This window comes from Geotrypetes seraphini, chromosome 5 (assembly GCF_902459505.1).
Source record: "Geotrypetes seraphini chromosome 5, aGeoSer1.1, whole genome shotgun sequence".
Taxonomy (NCBI): domain Eukaryota; kingdom Metazoa; phylum Chordata; class Amphibia; order Gymnophiona; family Dermophiidae; genus Geotrypetes; species Geotrypetes seraphini.
Window position 1 is genome coordinate 34838403 of NC_047088.1, and position 15857 is coordinate 34854259.

General features: G+C 44.6%; 1 protein-coding gene across 1 annotated transcript in view; it reads right to left on the minus strand.

The window, feature by feature from the left end:
- The window catches only part of FMR1 (FMRP translational regulator 1), an 88412-nt gene extending 73120 nt beyond the window's left edge, over positions 1 to 15292 (minus strand). Inside the window, exon 1 of the mRNA XM_033946273.1 lies at positions 14962 to 15292. Coding sequence (XP_033802164.1) covers positions 14962 to 15012 — 51 coding nt within the window. The 5' untranslated portion in view covers positions 15013 to 15292. The remainder of the gene's footprint in view (positions 1 to 14961) is intronic.
- Between the last annotated feature and the right edge of the window lie 565 nt (positions 15293 to 15857).

Genomic DNA, 15857 nt, shown 5'->3' on the forward strand with positions numbered 1-15857 from the left:
TAACAGGTAAGAACATAATTTTTCCTTCCCTAGCAACAGCAGCAGATGAATCCAGAGACCAATGGGATGTAGCAAAGCAATCCTCAATCTGGGTGGGAAACAAACGCCGCCTTCACAACAACCGAAGCACAAAACGCCCCTATCGCATGCACCCCCACATCCAAGCAGAAATGCGGAGAGAAAGCACTCTCGGAAGACCAATTAGCCACGAGACAAATCTCCTCCAAGGAAAAAACCTCTGGGCCAAGCCCAAGAAGTAGCCATCGCTCTGGCGGAATGGTCATAAAGTTATTTCGCCAACCGCTTCCCTGCCAGCAAGCAAGCATAAAGAATGTCCTCCTGGACTCATTGAGCGATGGAGGCTTCGGATGCCGCCATACGTTTGAGGCGTCCCTTGAAGAAAACAAAAAGGAGATATAAACAACTAAAAGTCGTTAGAAACCGAGCTCGCGGAGAACACTACGTACGTATCAAAAAATGCAGTGAATAAAAGCACTGCTCCCAATTTCTCCTCCCAGGAAGAAGGAAGGAAAAGCGAGCATGACATAAAAGAAAGGATGACACCCCCCCTAGAAAGAAATAGTGGTACCATCCAAACTGATACCCCATATTTCGGAAATCAGAAATAGGAATCCCCGTTAAACAAGGCCTGCAACATAGAAAATTGCAGAGCTGAAGCCATGGCCACAAGAAACCCCATGTGCAACGGCACAGCCCTTTAGAGTCCCAAAAGACAAGGATGAAATGAAGCCTTCGGTAAACTGAGAAGAAGTACGTGAAGATTGTACTCCAAACCGGGCTTTCTAAGAGGCGCATGAATATACCGCACTTTGTTTAGGAACTGAACTACATGAAGCTGAGAAGTAAGCGAAGAGCAATATACCTAGCCCTTGTAACAAGCCAAGAATGGCACTAGAAGCTGAAGCGAAATGAAAGCTAAGCCCTCGGCAATACACTTGTGCCAAAAAGGAACTCTGGAGTGTTTCAAACGTTAAGAAGCACCCAAGAAAGGAAAAACCTCCAAAAGGAAGCAGAAGCCACAGGAGAAGACGTCTGTAGCACCTGGATAAGAGAAGAAACAACCTGCTTCGCATAACCCTTACACGTCAACCAAGATTTTTCAAAAAACTAGGTCGTAATACTAAAGTAGTACAAATACCCATGTTGATCGGACCCTAGGCGAGCAAAGCCGGAAATACCAGGAAACTTCTTAGTCAGGCTGTCGAAAGACTCATCAAATCCACATAGTAATGATGGCGCCGCCAATCCAGAGATTCTACAAATACTGTGCCTGGAAAGCAAGCTCGAGATGGCAAATCCAAGCCATCATCAGCCAGCAGAAAACACTGAAAAAAGAGAAGGCAGAGGCGAGAAAGGAGCCATGCAGCTACCCCCTCTAACTCCCACTTCCTGGGCCCGCCGAAGAAGCTAGGAAGCTTAGAATTGAGAGATGAGGCCATGAGGTCTAGGTCAAGGAGATCTTACGTCCATAAAAAGAGCTAGAACGCCTGAGCCACAAATCTCAATATCCAGGATGCAGAAGATTACACTATTACTAACATGCACACTTTCCAGAGCGTACACAGCGCTGTACACTGTAACATATAAGAAATGGGCCATGCTCAGATTCCGAGGAGAGAAAGTCTATCCAAACTCTTATCCTGATCCATAAAAGGATCTGCCAAAAGAAGACGAAGATGAGAGTTCACCCATTGAAGCAGACCAACTTCACCTGCCAACTGAGTACAACACCTACTGCCCAAGCTGTAGAGAAATACCCCCATCATAATACTGACCAAAAGGACCCTCAGCGGCAATCCGGAAGAATGATCTGAAGCTCCAGAAAGGTAGCCTGACCCTGCTCAAGAGTAGAATGAACAAGTACTGAGTCGCCTCTGAAGACCAGACTCCTGGAGCTGAGGATGGAAGCCACCGAGCTCCCTAACCCGACAGCCCGGGATGGTCGGTGGTCATGAGCTAGTCCAGCAAAGAACGAGGCATGCCTTGAAAAGAGAAATCGCGCTGAGCCACCAAATCATACAGAGCGATGCAGGAGGAACATACCAAATAATTGGAGCCCTGAGATACCGGGAACCACCGGAACAAAAGCGACTGCTGTAGCGTAAGAAGGGGAAAGCAAGCCGAAGTTCCCAGTGGAGTCAGCAATATGGATCACAGAAACTGTACAGAATCCCATACTCTTGGTCATGGTAAGCGAAGAAGAATACCAATCTGAGACCGAGACCTCACGCCCAAGTCTCCGGAAAGAAACACATATCTCTCCTATATGAATAAAAACATTACCCCGATATACCTATAAATAGTACAGGAGAAAAGAGCGCTGTGCAAATTCAAAGATGCACGTGTAAAGAACTGAGGAAAAGATACCACCCTTTTCGTGTCAGTCAAATGGCCCGACTGGAAGTCGTCCGAATCAAGCAGGCAGTCAAGAAGAAATTAGATGAATCGCCTGGTAGCGCCAAAACGGTACCACCGCCCACATCACCTAAAACGTTTGTGAAGCCTTGGGTAGGCTTTGGCATGTGCCAAAACCAAAAGCGCTGCTCCAAGGGAGGCAGGCAAACCCAGTGCCGATTCGGAGTCCATAGAGAAAATGTAAATATACTACCATGTTGTCTGCAGAAATGTGTAACCCCGAGAAACTAATTCAGAAGAATGGGATCCAGCCTGCCCAATGCCCCCGTCTCAGGCACCATGCAGTAAGTGGAACAACGTTCCTTAGTTCCCGAAGAACTACAAGAACTGTCCTGAGGACCAGTAACACTGAAAAGGGAAACACAAAACATAGAGACTCCAAGAACGAACTGGAAACCTGAGGAGGATGCAAAGATGCAAGCATCCTGAAAAATCTTCACAGCCCCCTGACCTGACATTATAGCGTCTTCTCCCTCATGAGAAAGCCTGAAGAGTCATTGAAAGAAGTCAAGATCCCCTCAGAATGAAGTGCAGAAGGTCAGGGAATGGCAGGATGAGACTGTAGGATCTGCAAGAAGATTCTCCTAGGAAAATTCAAGTTTCACAATGTAAAGAGGAATATACTGGAACCATGAAAACAGTACTAACCCCATGTAACATGAGCAAAATACGTATGTCCTTTAAAGTGAATACATACTACACTCATCAAGATGCTGCATCTACCGCCCCGTGGAAAACAACAGCATCCTTACAGGTATCAGACAAAGCTCACATCGCTAATGAGAGCTTCAGGGATGAGGCTAATAGCCACATAGCGTGTGATCCTCCATGGGTTTGATAGAACAGGTAACTGGCTCCTAGTTAAAAGGAACTGTACAGCCCTTCCTGTCTGGACGGGGGGCCCGTCTAGCATGTGCCATGAGAAAATGGTGACAGGAGAAACCAGCGTGATAAGCATGGAAATCTGAAGTCCAGGCCCCCTCAGAAATAGAGAAAGAGAGTCCTGGCCGCAGGAAGATGCGCAGTGTCATTATGCCCATAGAGACAGCCCGAACTGTTTGTACTACCTTTAGGCATATATATCCTGTGCCACTACTAGACACATGCAGCTCAGCACAGAGGCCCAAATAAGGACAATTACCAACAGACAAAGGCTCAATCTGCAGGGACCCCAAGAGAGACAATGAGATACCTGTGTGAAATACAGGGCACTATCTTACTGCTGATCTCACCGTGCCGTGAGTTGCCGTATGTCGCCCCAGTCCGGAGACAAACCGAGACTGGGTGACCTAGCACAGGGCAGAGTCTCTCTGGTAAACCCCTTGAGTGCTAACCCCAGAGTCCGATTAAACAAGCAGCTTCCTTCAAGGGAGTACAGCAGGAACACAGACATAGACATATAAAGCTGCCCAAGCTTGTCCCAAAGCTGGTGACACACATACAACTTGTCTGAACCGGAAAGGAGAGAAGCCCCGGCATACCCTGACCAAAGTCAGCTGGAAACAAACTACCGGAACGCTGCAGCTCTCCCACCATCGCCGGAGACCCAAGCGCACGCCGGATTCTCACTGACACGTGGCCGCTGCATCAACGCTCCTAGAAACATAGTTGGATTCAAGCCCCGCAAAATTTACCCTGCCGCGGCTTGCATAGAAATAAAATCAGACTCAGGGAATAACCAGAAGAACGGCCCACAGCGCCGGAAAAAACATGTCCCATCTCATGCTGCTATAAACCGGCACCTGCACAATCAGCTGCACATGGCCGTGACAAACACCGATGAAAGAGAGCCTCAGAATAAACAGGACTACTGCTGCACTGAACCCAACAATGAGAACAAGTGTGAGCAAGAAATCGCACCGCTACTGCTGCACTGTAACCAACAATGGAAACCAAGCGCGTGCATGCAAAGGGCGGGATGTCCCGGCTCCCTCCACGGATTTCTAGTCATAAAACTTAGCCTCAATAAAATATCCATGCCTTAAATGTACGATGACCGAACCCACAGTACTAAGACTCCCAAACAGAACCTGAAGTTCAAACAACTGTAAAAGCCAGACATACTCACAAGCTAGTTGTTAGGGCTGGTTGAAGCCAGTTTGCAGCAAAAGCATGGCAGAATGTAACAACTGTAGTCTCTTTTTTTTTTTTTTTTTTTTTTACACAGAGAAGGGAAAGAAGAAAAAAATTGAGACCCAGTCAGACCCTCTAGCAATGGAGGGAGGGTGAGGCAGGGACAAGGGGGGGGCCCAAGTGTAACCTCTAAAGCCGGCACCGTTCAGCCGGACACCCCTGTCTCACTGAAGAGAAAAATCTCAACAGGAGAAATAGCATTGCCAGCTCACTGAAGAGAAAATCTCAACAGGAGAAACAGAATGGCAGTCTCACTGAAGAGAAACCTCAACAGGAGAAAATAAAGTTCCAGCCACAGCCAGAATTCAGGAGCTAGTTGAATAGCGACTTTTTCCTGCTGGGAGATAGAGAATACTAGATAAACAGGAGGAGTGCCAGCCAATAGGACTACCTGTTAATCAGTTTCTCTATCTCCGCCTGCTGGTAGATGTGAGCTATCCCATTGGTCTCTGGATTCATCTGCTGCTGTTGCTAGGGAATATTAAATAGAAGAATGTGAACGTAGCAGAGATCGGAAGATGTTTCCACAGCAAATGACTTAACTGCATTATCAGACAGTTGACATCCTCTTCTTTTGGAGTCTCTGCGATTTCTGTGTCATCCTCACTTGCTTCTTCCACTTCAACAGCTGCTTCATACACTTTTACGCTGGTCTGTACTTCAGTCAATATTGCTTGGAAAATTGCTTCTGGGTCAGGTTGCCACTCATTCTTCCATTGGAGATGGACTGTCTGATGGGGCCACAACATTGTGCTCTTGGGTTGTGACAAATCCAACTTTCTTGAAACACTTCTGTATCATTTCTGGCTGAACTTTATTCCAAGTAGAACAGATCCAGAGTGTTAACTGATGCAGTGGATGAAGTTGCTTCCACAGGCAGATCACAGGTTTGTATTTTAGTAATGACCCACTGCAGGAGATGGGCTCAGAAGTGCATTTTAAATATCTTGATGATGCCTTAGTCAAGAGGCTGGATTTTTGAGATTGTGTTTGGAGGTAGAAATTTCAATGTTATTTTCTCTTTGGTTGAGCTAGCGCAAAGCAGAACTGTGAAATGTTCTTTGGAAAGTTTTCTGCTCTTACATTTGTCACCCTTCATAATAAGGCTCCAATCAGGCGTCACCTTGAAAGAATCTGCACTTGTCAGTATTAAAGATGTTGTCATCTTTTAAGCTTCTGGTGAAGTCCGAGAACTTTTTAATGAGTTCTTCCATGACTTCCACTGGAACTTCATTGGATTCACCACACAAGACTTTCTGGGAGATCTCATGTTGCAGTTTAAGTTTCTCGAGCCAACCACTTCCAGTTCCGAATTTTATTAAATTTTGAAATATACATTAACAAATCCAAACGGGAGAGAACATATGCTCAAAAAATTTGTTCCAAAATAAAAACATAACCATTGCATAGGGTATTTGAAATTTACATAAACTATGCTTCAAAACAACCCACCCACTCCATATCCCCAATGCAGAGAGTGATTCACATACCAACCATACACATTCATTTCTTCAACATACATTCATCCATTATTATCCACATATTCTTGTATGTGTAATCATATCCTATGAAATTTGGCCTTCTTGCCTCTCTTTTCCATAAGTGCTGCCTCATATTTCCCAGACATGCAGAATTCCACCTAAACTGAAAGGATAGTAAGACGCATTCTTCCATGTTCTCAAGATGGTTTGAACTGCAACAGCAGTAAGAATCGCTAACATCTTATGATCTTTAGTTATATTGACAGAAGCATTGAAAATAGCTCCAGCATATGTTAAATAAATATCTATATCTAGTAATATCTGAAGATGACTCCATACCTGCTGCCAAAAACCATAAACTTTACAATAAAACAACATATGATCCAACATTCCCTTATCACAGCAGCAAGACCAACACAATGGAGAAAATCCAGGGTTGAACTTATTCAGTTTAACAGGAGTCCACATCACTCATTGGATTGTGAAAAATGATTGTTTCATAGAAGCAGATTGACAGCAACGTAGTTGCTTGAGAAATATAAATTTCCATTGTTCATCGGTTAGAGCGATATTCAATTCCCGTGACCATATATCACGAAGACCCACTATGTTCTGCTTTTGTTGTTCCAATTGTACTAGTATTTTGAACCAATTAGATGCTTCACAACCTAGTCCCATAATCCTTTTGCACAATGAAAGTATATTAGGGTTAGGTGCTACCAAAGGTATTTTTGAACAGATAATGGCATGGCGGAGTTGTAGCCACTTAAAGCTGTGAGCAAATATGATATGATGACTATTATATAGTTCTGAAAAAATTTCAAATTATTTGATTGCAGTATGTCTGTCATTGTATATATACACAAACAATGATGGAGTCGTGAGGATAAGATGTCAAGTAATCAGCCAAGGATGTATGGTTCAAAAGTCACTTTATTGATAAATATGCCACAAAGGCTCATAGACTCGACACTGGCAGTGTTTCGGCGTCTGTGCCTTTATCAAGAGTCTGTCTTGAATGTCTGACACAATATGCACAGCCACTCTGAGTGTAACGCTAGTGAGATATGAGTGGAAGCGGTGAAAAAACTGGTGTCCAAAGCAAAACTGAAAATATATATGCCATGTTCCGTCCATCAATGCAAACTTGGTTTTTGAGCATAATTCGTTCCGAAAACATGCTTGTAATCCAAAACACTCGTATATCAAAGTGAATTTCCCCATAAGAAATAATGGAAACTCAGATGATTCATTCTACAACCCAAAAACTTTAATGCAAAATACAATACGTACTTGTATTGCAAGACCTTGCTCATTTGGAACAGTCGCTACACTCCTGCAGCATCAAAGAGAGAAGAACCATCGGCTCAGTTGTGATGATGTGACGCTGCGGGAGTGTAGTGACTGTTCTAAATGAGTGATGTCCTGCAATAGAAGTACGTATGCTTTGATATACGAGTGTTTTGGATTACAAGCATGTTTTCGGTACTAATAATGCTCGTAAACCAATAAATGAATATTTAAATTAGGTTATTACCATACATTTTACAACAGTGTGCGACTACATACTCATGTGCTCAGCTCTTCATTCTGCACCTAATAACATGTGTACACACCCTTCAAAAACCATGCCCTTAGGATAGTGATAGCTTTCTGCTAGCATAGTTCATTGCCAAGTTTGAAGGGTGGGAGACAAGAGGAGGGGAATCCTTTCCAAGATCTACGATCTGCATCTCCTTCAGAAATCGATTTACTAAGGCTTCCCTCCCCCAATTCAGTAGCTGAAGGCAACAAAGGTTTAGTATATCAGTTCCTTAAGTTACCACTGCACATCACTGCAAGAAATCAGCAGACTCCTTTATGGAATAATATGTCAACGCTAGTGCTGCCCGATTCGAATCGGTTCACCGATTCACTTCAGGTGAATTGATTCAATTCAAAAGAAACAAACCAAAAAAATCGGCTTCCCGATTTGGACCCTGCCCCCAAAGCAGGAGCGGCAGCGCTGCTCTTGCTGGCAGGCTGCTGCCGGCTTCCCCCCCTGGCCTCCCACTTCCCCCCTGGCCTCCACGAAGGACTGTGCATCCCCCATCCATGGGAAGGCCTCTGTGTTCCCCCTGGCATCCCCGCACCATTTACCTTATAGCTCAGCCTGCAGCGAAGATCGCGGTTACAGCGCCTTTGCAAAGTGCTTTGAGCTGTTTCCTCCGCTGCGATCCTGCCTCTGACGTCAGAGGAGGGGCGGGACCGTAGCAGAGGAAACAGCTCAAAGCACTTTGCAAAGACGCTGTAACCGCGATCTTCGCTGTAGGCTGAAGCTATAAGGTGTAGGGAGGCCAGGGGGAACACGGCCTCCCGGGGGGGCCCAGTCCTTCCATGGGGGTGCACAGTCCTTCGGGGGGGCAGGCCTTTAAGGGGGGAACAGGCCTTTAAGGGGGGGACAGGCCAGGGATGGTGGCACAGGCCTTCAGCGGGGACTGGCAGGCCTTCAGGGGGGACAAGCCTTCAAGGGGAGGACAGACCTTCAAGGGGGTGACAGGCCAGGGATGGTTGAATAGGCCTTCAGGGGGGACAGGCAGGCCTTCAGGGGTGACAGGCCTTCAAGGGGGGAGGACAGGCCTTCAGAGATGGGGGGACAGACCTTCAGGGGTGGGGTGCAGACCTTCAGGTGGAGGTGCAGGCCTTCAGGGAGGAACAGACCTTCCGGGGAGGGGGCCCTGGTGTAGAAGTACACGGAGGGAGGGAGGGAAGGGGGGTTCAAAGAGATGTGCATATTCCGGACTTTGAGGGGAAGAAATAATGGGTCTAAAAATAGAGGAGACAATGGGATTTAGGGAGGGAAAGAACAGAAAGGGAGAGAAGTTGGACACAAGGGATGGTATGGAGGAGGGGATAGAGATACTGGATAGGAGGGTAGTTGGGAAAAGAAAGGGAGAGATGGTGGACCCTGGGGTGGTGGGGAAGGAGGGAGAGATGCTGGATGAAAGGGTAGTTAAGAAAAGGTGGATCTGTGGATGGAGGTGAAAAAAAAAGAAAGATGCCAGACCTCCAGAGGAGGGAAGGGAATTGGAAGGGGAGGACAGAGATGGCAGATGGATGGTTAGCATGGAGAAAGAAGAAAGAAGAAGACCCTGGCAAGCAAGTTATCCAACCAGAGCCTGGGACCAACAAGATTTGAATAATGACCAGACAACAAAAGGTAGAAAAACTAATTCTATTTTCCATTTTGTGATTACAATATGTCAGATTTTAAACGTGTATTCTGCCAGAGCTGGTGTTAGACCGCAAACGTTAGCTAGGATTTAACAGAGATATGAAAAGTCTTTTTTGGTGTTTTTTTTTGTTTACACCATAGCGCCAGTGTGGTTAGGAGAAGGCAAAGGGGGTGAAGAGGCTATAAAATAAATCCACCAAGATGTTTGGAAAAAAAACAAAAAACAAACCACCCAATTGGGCAGGAAAATCAAATCGAATCGAAAAACCAATTCAATAGGCTGAATCGAATCAAATTTTTTTTTCCTGAATCAGGCAGCACTAGTTAACGCTGCGACGGCAATTGTTTCACATATCACGAAGGCATGTGACCCCCCACTATGCTCTCTTTCTCTCCCACATCCTCCTCAGTGTTTATCCAGTCTTTCCACTTTCTCTCCCATACCCTCCCCAATAAAGACTACATTTCCTGCAGGGGAGATGGAATAGCACTATATCAAAACAGCAATAGCCAGTGCTTGCAATCAGAATCTACCACCATCACATCACTTGGGGCCTTCTGAAAGCATATTTAATACCATTTGTGCTGTATGGCTTCATATGTGGGCCTGAAGGGTCATGCTCTGCCCCTTTGAAGCCCCTTCGGAGCAACATCAGAGAAATGATGGAATATTTGGCAGATTTCTTTAATGGGTAAGCAGAAGTTTAAACCTAAAACTCTTAGTATTTTCTTGTTATTTCTAAAGCAGTGTTTCTCAACCTGCGGTATGTGTACCCCAGGGAGTACGCGGCCTGGCCGCCGCCAGGGATCTCTCCCTGCCTCTTGCCGGGAATCCCTGCCTGCCCCCCCCTCCTGAAGCCGCCGCCATTGGGATGCCTACATGCCTCCGTCTGCACGCTCGCTGCACAACCCTCCCCCCATGAAGCTGACATGCTCCATTCCTCCCCCAGCAGAAACTATGTAGCAGGGACTGGCCATAGCCACGTGTAGCGGTCGGCTGAGACTTCTCCCCCTCCCCCCAATTCTGATGTCGAAGAGAAAGTCCTGGGCTAGCCAGGCAGAGACTCATGAAAATACAAGGAGTAGCAATATTCCATGCTACCATGCCTTGACCTCTGAGAACCCCCCCCTCGAATATAAACAATTAACATTTTTTTGTGCATATAGTGTGCTTTGTTTTTTCTTAATTTTGTGGTTATCATTATGTATTAATAAGATTATATTGTGTGTATATGAAAAATGGATGAAAGAAATTGCATTACAATTACTACTTATGGGGGTGGAGTCAGGGGTGGAGTTTGGGCAGATCTGGGGTGGAGTTTGGGCGGGTCTAAGGTAAAGCATGGGCGGGGGTACTCGGTTGGTATATGTTAGGCTTAGGGGGTACTTGGATTGAAAAGGTTGAGAAGCACTGTTCTAAAGGATCCACGGATCATCATATTATTTCTCGAACAATTCAATCAGTAGCTCCTTCCTCTCTTTTATCTTCAGAAAGTGCTTTTATCAGTTCCACTAAGTGTTTGCCAACTCCCCTTCCAATGGCTACTGTAAATGGAGTTTTATTTTGCCTGCAAGTCCTTTCAACCCCTTTATAAAGCTCAGTGTTTAGAACGTACTACTGTACTTTTAGTAAAGACAATTTCTATTATGAAAGGAGAGCCACTCAACTGTATACTTTTTGTCCAAGTAATAGTTATAAAAACATTTAATTCTGTATTTAAAAATGTTAATAAGCATTTATCAACATTAGAACCTCAGGTTTCATCATTCCAAGCTGCTTCTACCTCAACTATTAAAGGCTCTCATTTTGCATAGTAAGTTAAGAAGGGATAAAAAATATATTCAAGACAAAAAAAATCTGAGATTTTTTAAAAAAGAGAAAGGGAAATGTCAAAGTAAATAAACATATACAGGGAATCTCAGGTTAAATAATACTAGCCTGGAACTGGCATTTACAAGATTAATGCTTTTTAATCAATTCCATAAATAAAGCTAACAGAAAAAAAAAATCACAGCAGTTAATGTGAAAGAATCCCCTGAGATTACAATATTCAGGGAGAAATAATAAAATTCAGAACAGCACATACTAGCATAAAAGTGAAATGATAGGTTCGAGTGGGGACGTTTGAAAGTCCTGAGCCCACAACCAAACTGAACTCCTGTTCCTGTGTTCTCTTCTAGGTTCAGCTCCAGATATCTGAAGTCAATGCTAATGTAACCAACCCATAGTCCAGAGGTAGGCAACCTACCATAAACTGGCACAACTATTTGGCAACTGAGGGCCTGATAGACAATAGCAATCAGCGTTTTGCTGACCATCGCTGGCATTAAACCCGGAAATTCAATGCCAGGCCATTTCCAGACATTAGCATTGAATTGTCAGGTGCACTACTGCTCCTATTACTACTAAGAATCACACTCACAATCAATAGGCTATAGAAAGAAACAGAACAGCAATAGTAGCAGTATAGAAGCTTTCAATAAACAAACATTTTAAAAGAAGTGTTTCACAACTTGCATTAGAATAATAATACTGACACTAACATGTTATTACTAGGTCTGAATTCCTAATTGCTAATGTCAAGCAGAAATGATTTAATACATAATTATTTCATTAATGGTGGATTTTTTTTCACAAAGCTGAAGGGCTACTCAAAATTGAATAAATTATATAAAAGCTATAATTTTTCATTTATTTACTGTTTGATATTTCTCTCTCTTTCAGCCTCTCCCTAACTTTCTCTGCAATCCAGCAGTAGCTGCTTATCCTAGTGCTAGGTCCTCTGGCCAAGAAGCACCAAATATTCCTGGCGGACTTCTTCTTCTCCCCTGTGTGGATCTGGCCTCTCTCCCTCTGACTTAACTCACACCCTCCTGTGAGATCAGACATACCCGTGAGCCTCTCAAGGAAGCAGCAGTGATGGTAGCTGGCCAGTAGAGGTAATTCTGTGAACAGGCTGCTTGCAGCCAGCCCCACCAGGGCCTTCCTTCTGCTGCATCAGTTCTGGTAGATGGGCTGGCCGCAAGCAGTCTGTTCACAGCGCTTCCTCTGCCAGCTGGCTGCCACTGCTACTGCTGCACTGGGAGGTCCGCAGGTATACCTCATCTCGGAGGGGGAGGGGAGGAGTTGGTCAGAGAGAGGCCAGGACCTGCACAGGAGAGGGAAAAGGAACATGGATGTTAGACCACTTTTTTTTGGGGGGGGAGGGGGTGAACATGTTTGGGGGAAGAGGAGGGGCCATGGATCCTGGTCTGCAAGTGGGGTGGGGAGAGGAGGGGACATGGATGCTATACCTGCAGGGGGAGGAGGAGAGGGGATATGGATGCTGCACTGTAAATGGGGGGGGGGGGGGGGAGAAGAGAGAGATGCCAGACTATGGGGACCATTAAGGATGCAAGTGAGAGAGGAGTGGAATTTAGAAGGAGACAGAACTGCAGTTGGAGTGAGAGAGGGAACTTAGGAGACTGGAACCTGAGAAAGGAAAAGGCAGGAAGGAATTTCAGGCCTCAGGATAGGAGAATTCTATGCAAAACACAAGAAATAAACTTTGAATAATTTTCAATATTTTTGCGCAGAATTCCACCAGGAGCGCACCAAATTTTAGCTGCCCTAGAGCTATCTAATGCTGATTCCCCCCCTCCCAACATACTACGTATACAACATACTGCGCAGGCACTGGTGTTGATGATTTTCCTTCCTCTCTCCCCTGCAGAGATTAGGCAGCAAGAGGTGGTGGTAAATGGTTGCATATCAGTCTGCCTCCTCCTCCTCTATTTTGTCAGACCCCCCAAATGTTAATTAGCACTGCACGGCTGAAATGAACAGTCAGGCCCAATGTGCAACAACTGTTCTCTTACACAATAATGTGCAGAAAGGGAAGACTAACCAAGCTAGAGTAGGTACTGTATGTATCTGGGGTGGGGGCGAGAGGAAGAACAAGAAGAACAAGCTTGAGCGTAAGCCATATGAGTAGGGGAAAGGAAAAACAATGACAGCTGTGGAATAGGGGAAAGGAGAAACAATGCCTGAGGGAAGACAAAAGGAAAGAGATGAAGCATGTGTTTGGAAGGAGAGATGGGAGGGTAGAGGAAAATGGAGAAATTATATATATGCATGCGTATGTGAGAGAGGGAAGGAAAAGACTTTGGTGATAGACAGAATTAGGGAGAAGAGAATTGAGGACAAAGTCATGGAAGGTTAAATGTGGGAGACAGAAATGCAATCGAAAGCAAGCTAAGAAAATGAGGAGGGAAAAAAGCAGGGGTATTTCAGGTCTGGGAGATGAGCTAGGCCTTATTACAAATGAACTACACAGAATTAGATATCAATTTAAAATATTGTGTGCACAATATTCAAATGTTTTAAGCAGAATTATTCCAGGAGTAATAAACGTGTGTATGACATACCTATACACCACAAGTGCATGCTTTCACAAACCTAGCTTACCTTTGACATATCCACCCCCTCAAAAAAATTAATTAACATACTTGACTTAACCATATTTTTATGAAATTCTGCCTGCCACCAAAATCTCTTTTTCCTATAAGAAAGCTAAATGATTAGTATTGTATTTAATACTTTGCAAAATATGTTGCTGACAGTTCTACAATAGCAACAAGGAAAAACAAGGCACTATAGCCACCAAACCAGTCAGTCTCTCTTCTGTAAAATTCAATGGCATATAAAATTCTGAACAAAAAAATAAATCCAAGCATCTATCTAAGCATTGTAAATGCTTATGGGGGGTCCTTTTACAAAACTGAGGTAAGAGTGCCCTTTGCATGTCTTTACATTGGTCTATCCCATTTATGGCTGATTATAGATTTTCTAAATTAATGACCACACACTAATTTTGCCATTAGCACACATGTCCTTATCACTGCCTATTTGCAGACAGTAAGGGCTCACCTTCTAATTTTGTGTTAATCAGTTATATGAGGCAATGTAGATGCCCTAACTGATTAGGGCAGAAACGCTTATTCTCTTACCCCCTAGACACACCTCCTCCCAGAAATATTGTTTTACATTTTTGTTTTGTGCTTTCAAACTACACATACATTTGAAGCTTATCATGGGACACCTCAGACTACCCCACAGTAACCCCCTTTAAACTGCTGTAAGCATATATAGGGGCTTACCACAGCTTAGTAAAAAGGAGCCCTATGTGTTTTGCTGTTTGATCAGTAACAATTATGGTGACCAGCAGAAGCTAATCAATTTTGATCTGGCATTGTGACTTGTCTCATATGCTTTAGAATTTTGCACTTAACTGCACTTTTACTCAGGCCTTTTAGTGCTCATCGGGTATTTAGAACTATTTCTCATCCAGTTATGAAAAAGCAGACGTGCAAAACCATGCCTAGGTAGATTGCTATATTGCCTTTTCAATCAGTACCCATAACTGGTTGCTAACGGTTTCTCCAGTACGTATGAAATGAGATATAATTGATTACTAACCAACATGGGAAAGTAATGTATACTTTATAGCACAGCAAGAAAAAAAAAAAAGTCTCAGAAATCATCAATAAGTTATGTCAAGGGCCTAGCTAGAGGTTGGATGAAGACAGGAGCGTAGCGGCTGAACTTAATCAAGCTAAGCGGCGCGCGAAGAATGCAAAGGGACCCAGAAGCAATCACCGGAAAGCAGAAACCCAAAAAACCCCACTCCAACTAAATGGTGGGCGTAACTCCGATACCTTGTAAAAGGCTCCATTCGATCCCCGAACCTCCACCACCAGTTCCTCCATATTGCTCAGTGCAACAGCGAGGGGGGGGGGCGGGGGAGAGGAATCCTGCGCGCAAATCCCGCGCCCGCTTCCTGGGCCTACTACCGTTGTTTTCCCTTCAACGTCGAGGCCGGCGCATGAATTCCTACAGGCGGCTCTAGGCAGGCTCGGTCCCTTGGTTAGCGAAAAAATGAAACCGAAACGGGAAACCCACGGCCGAAGGTTTTTTCCACCCCCTTATCGAATGTAAACATTATTCCAAGCCTCAGTCTGGTATTCCGACAGCTTCACAGTGCGTTCCAAGCCTCATTCAGGTGCCCCAATAGCGTCTCTTAATGTATTCAAACCTCATTCAGGTGTTCCAATAGCGTCTCTCAATGTATTTCAAGCCTCATTCTGGCGTTGCCCCCCCCCCCTCTTCTCTGTGCGTTTAAGAGCGCTGTGGCGATCGCTGTCCCTTTATAACCTGATAACTGTTGCCAATCACGTTAGAGATGGAGTTTAGCGATTAGAGCAAGTTGTAATTAGAGAATGACCCGGAGAAACAAACTGGTCTTTTGGCTCAGAGAAAACCGGTTCCGGAGAGCTGGCTCTAGACGTTTCCAAAGTAAAGTGAACTGAATATTCTTGGTAAATGTGTTTAGTTTTAGATCTAAAAAAGGAAAATCGAGAAAAAAAAAAAAAAAGTAGTCGTTGGCAGGTACAAGGCTGTGGACCTTTTTCCGAAATACCAACATACACTACAAAAGCGGAAAACTAGGGACGTGTGCTCAGTCTTTGCTTGTAGCCTGTTGCATGCCTGTTTTCTCGGATGTGGAGTATTCCTGTTCTAATCTAGAAAGAGGATTCTCCAGGCACGATCCTGG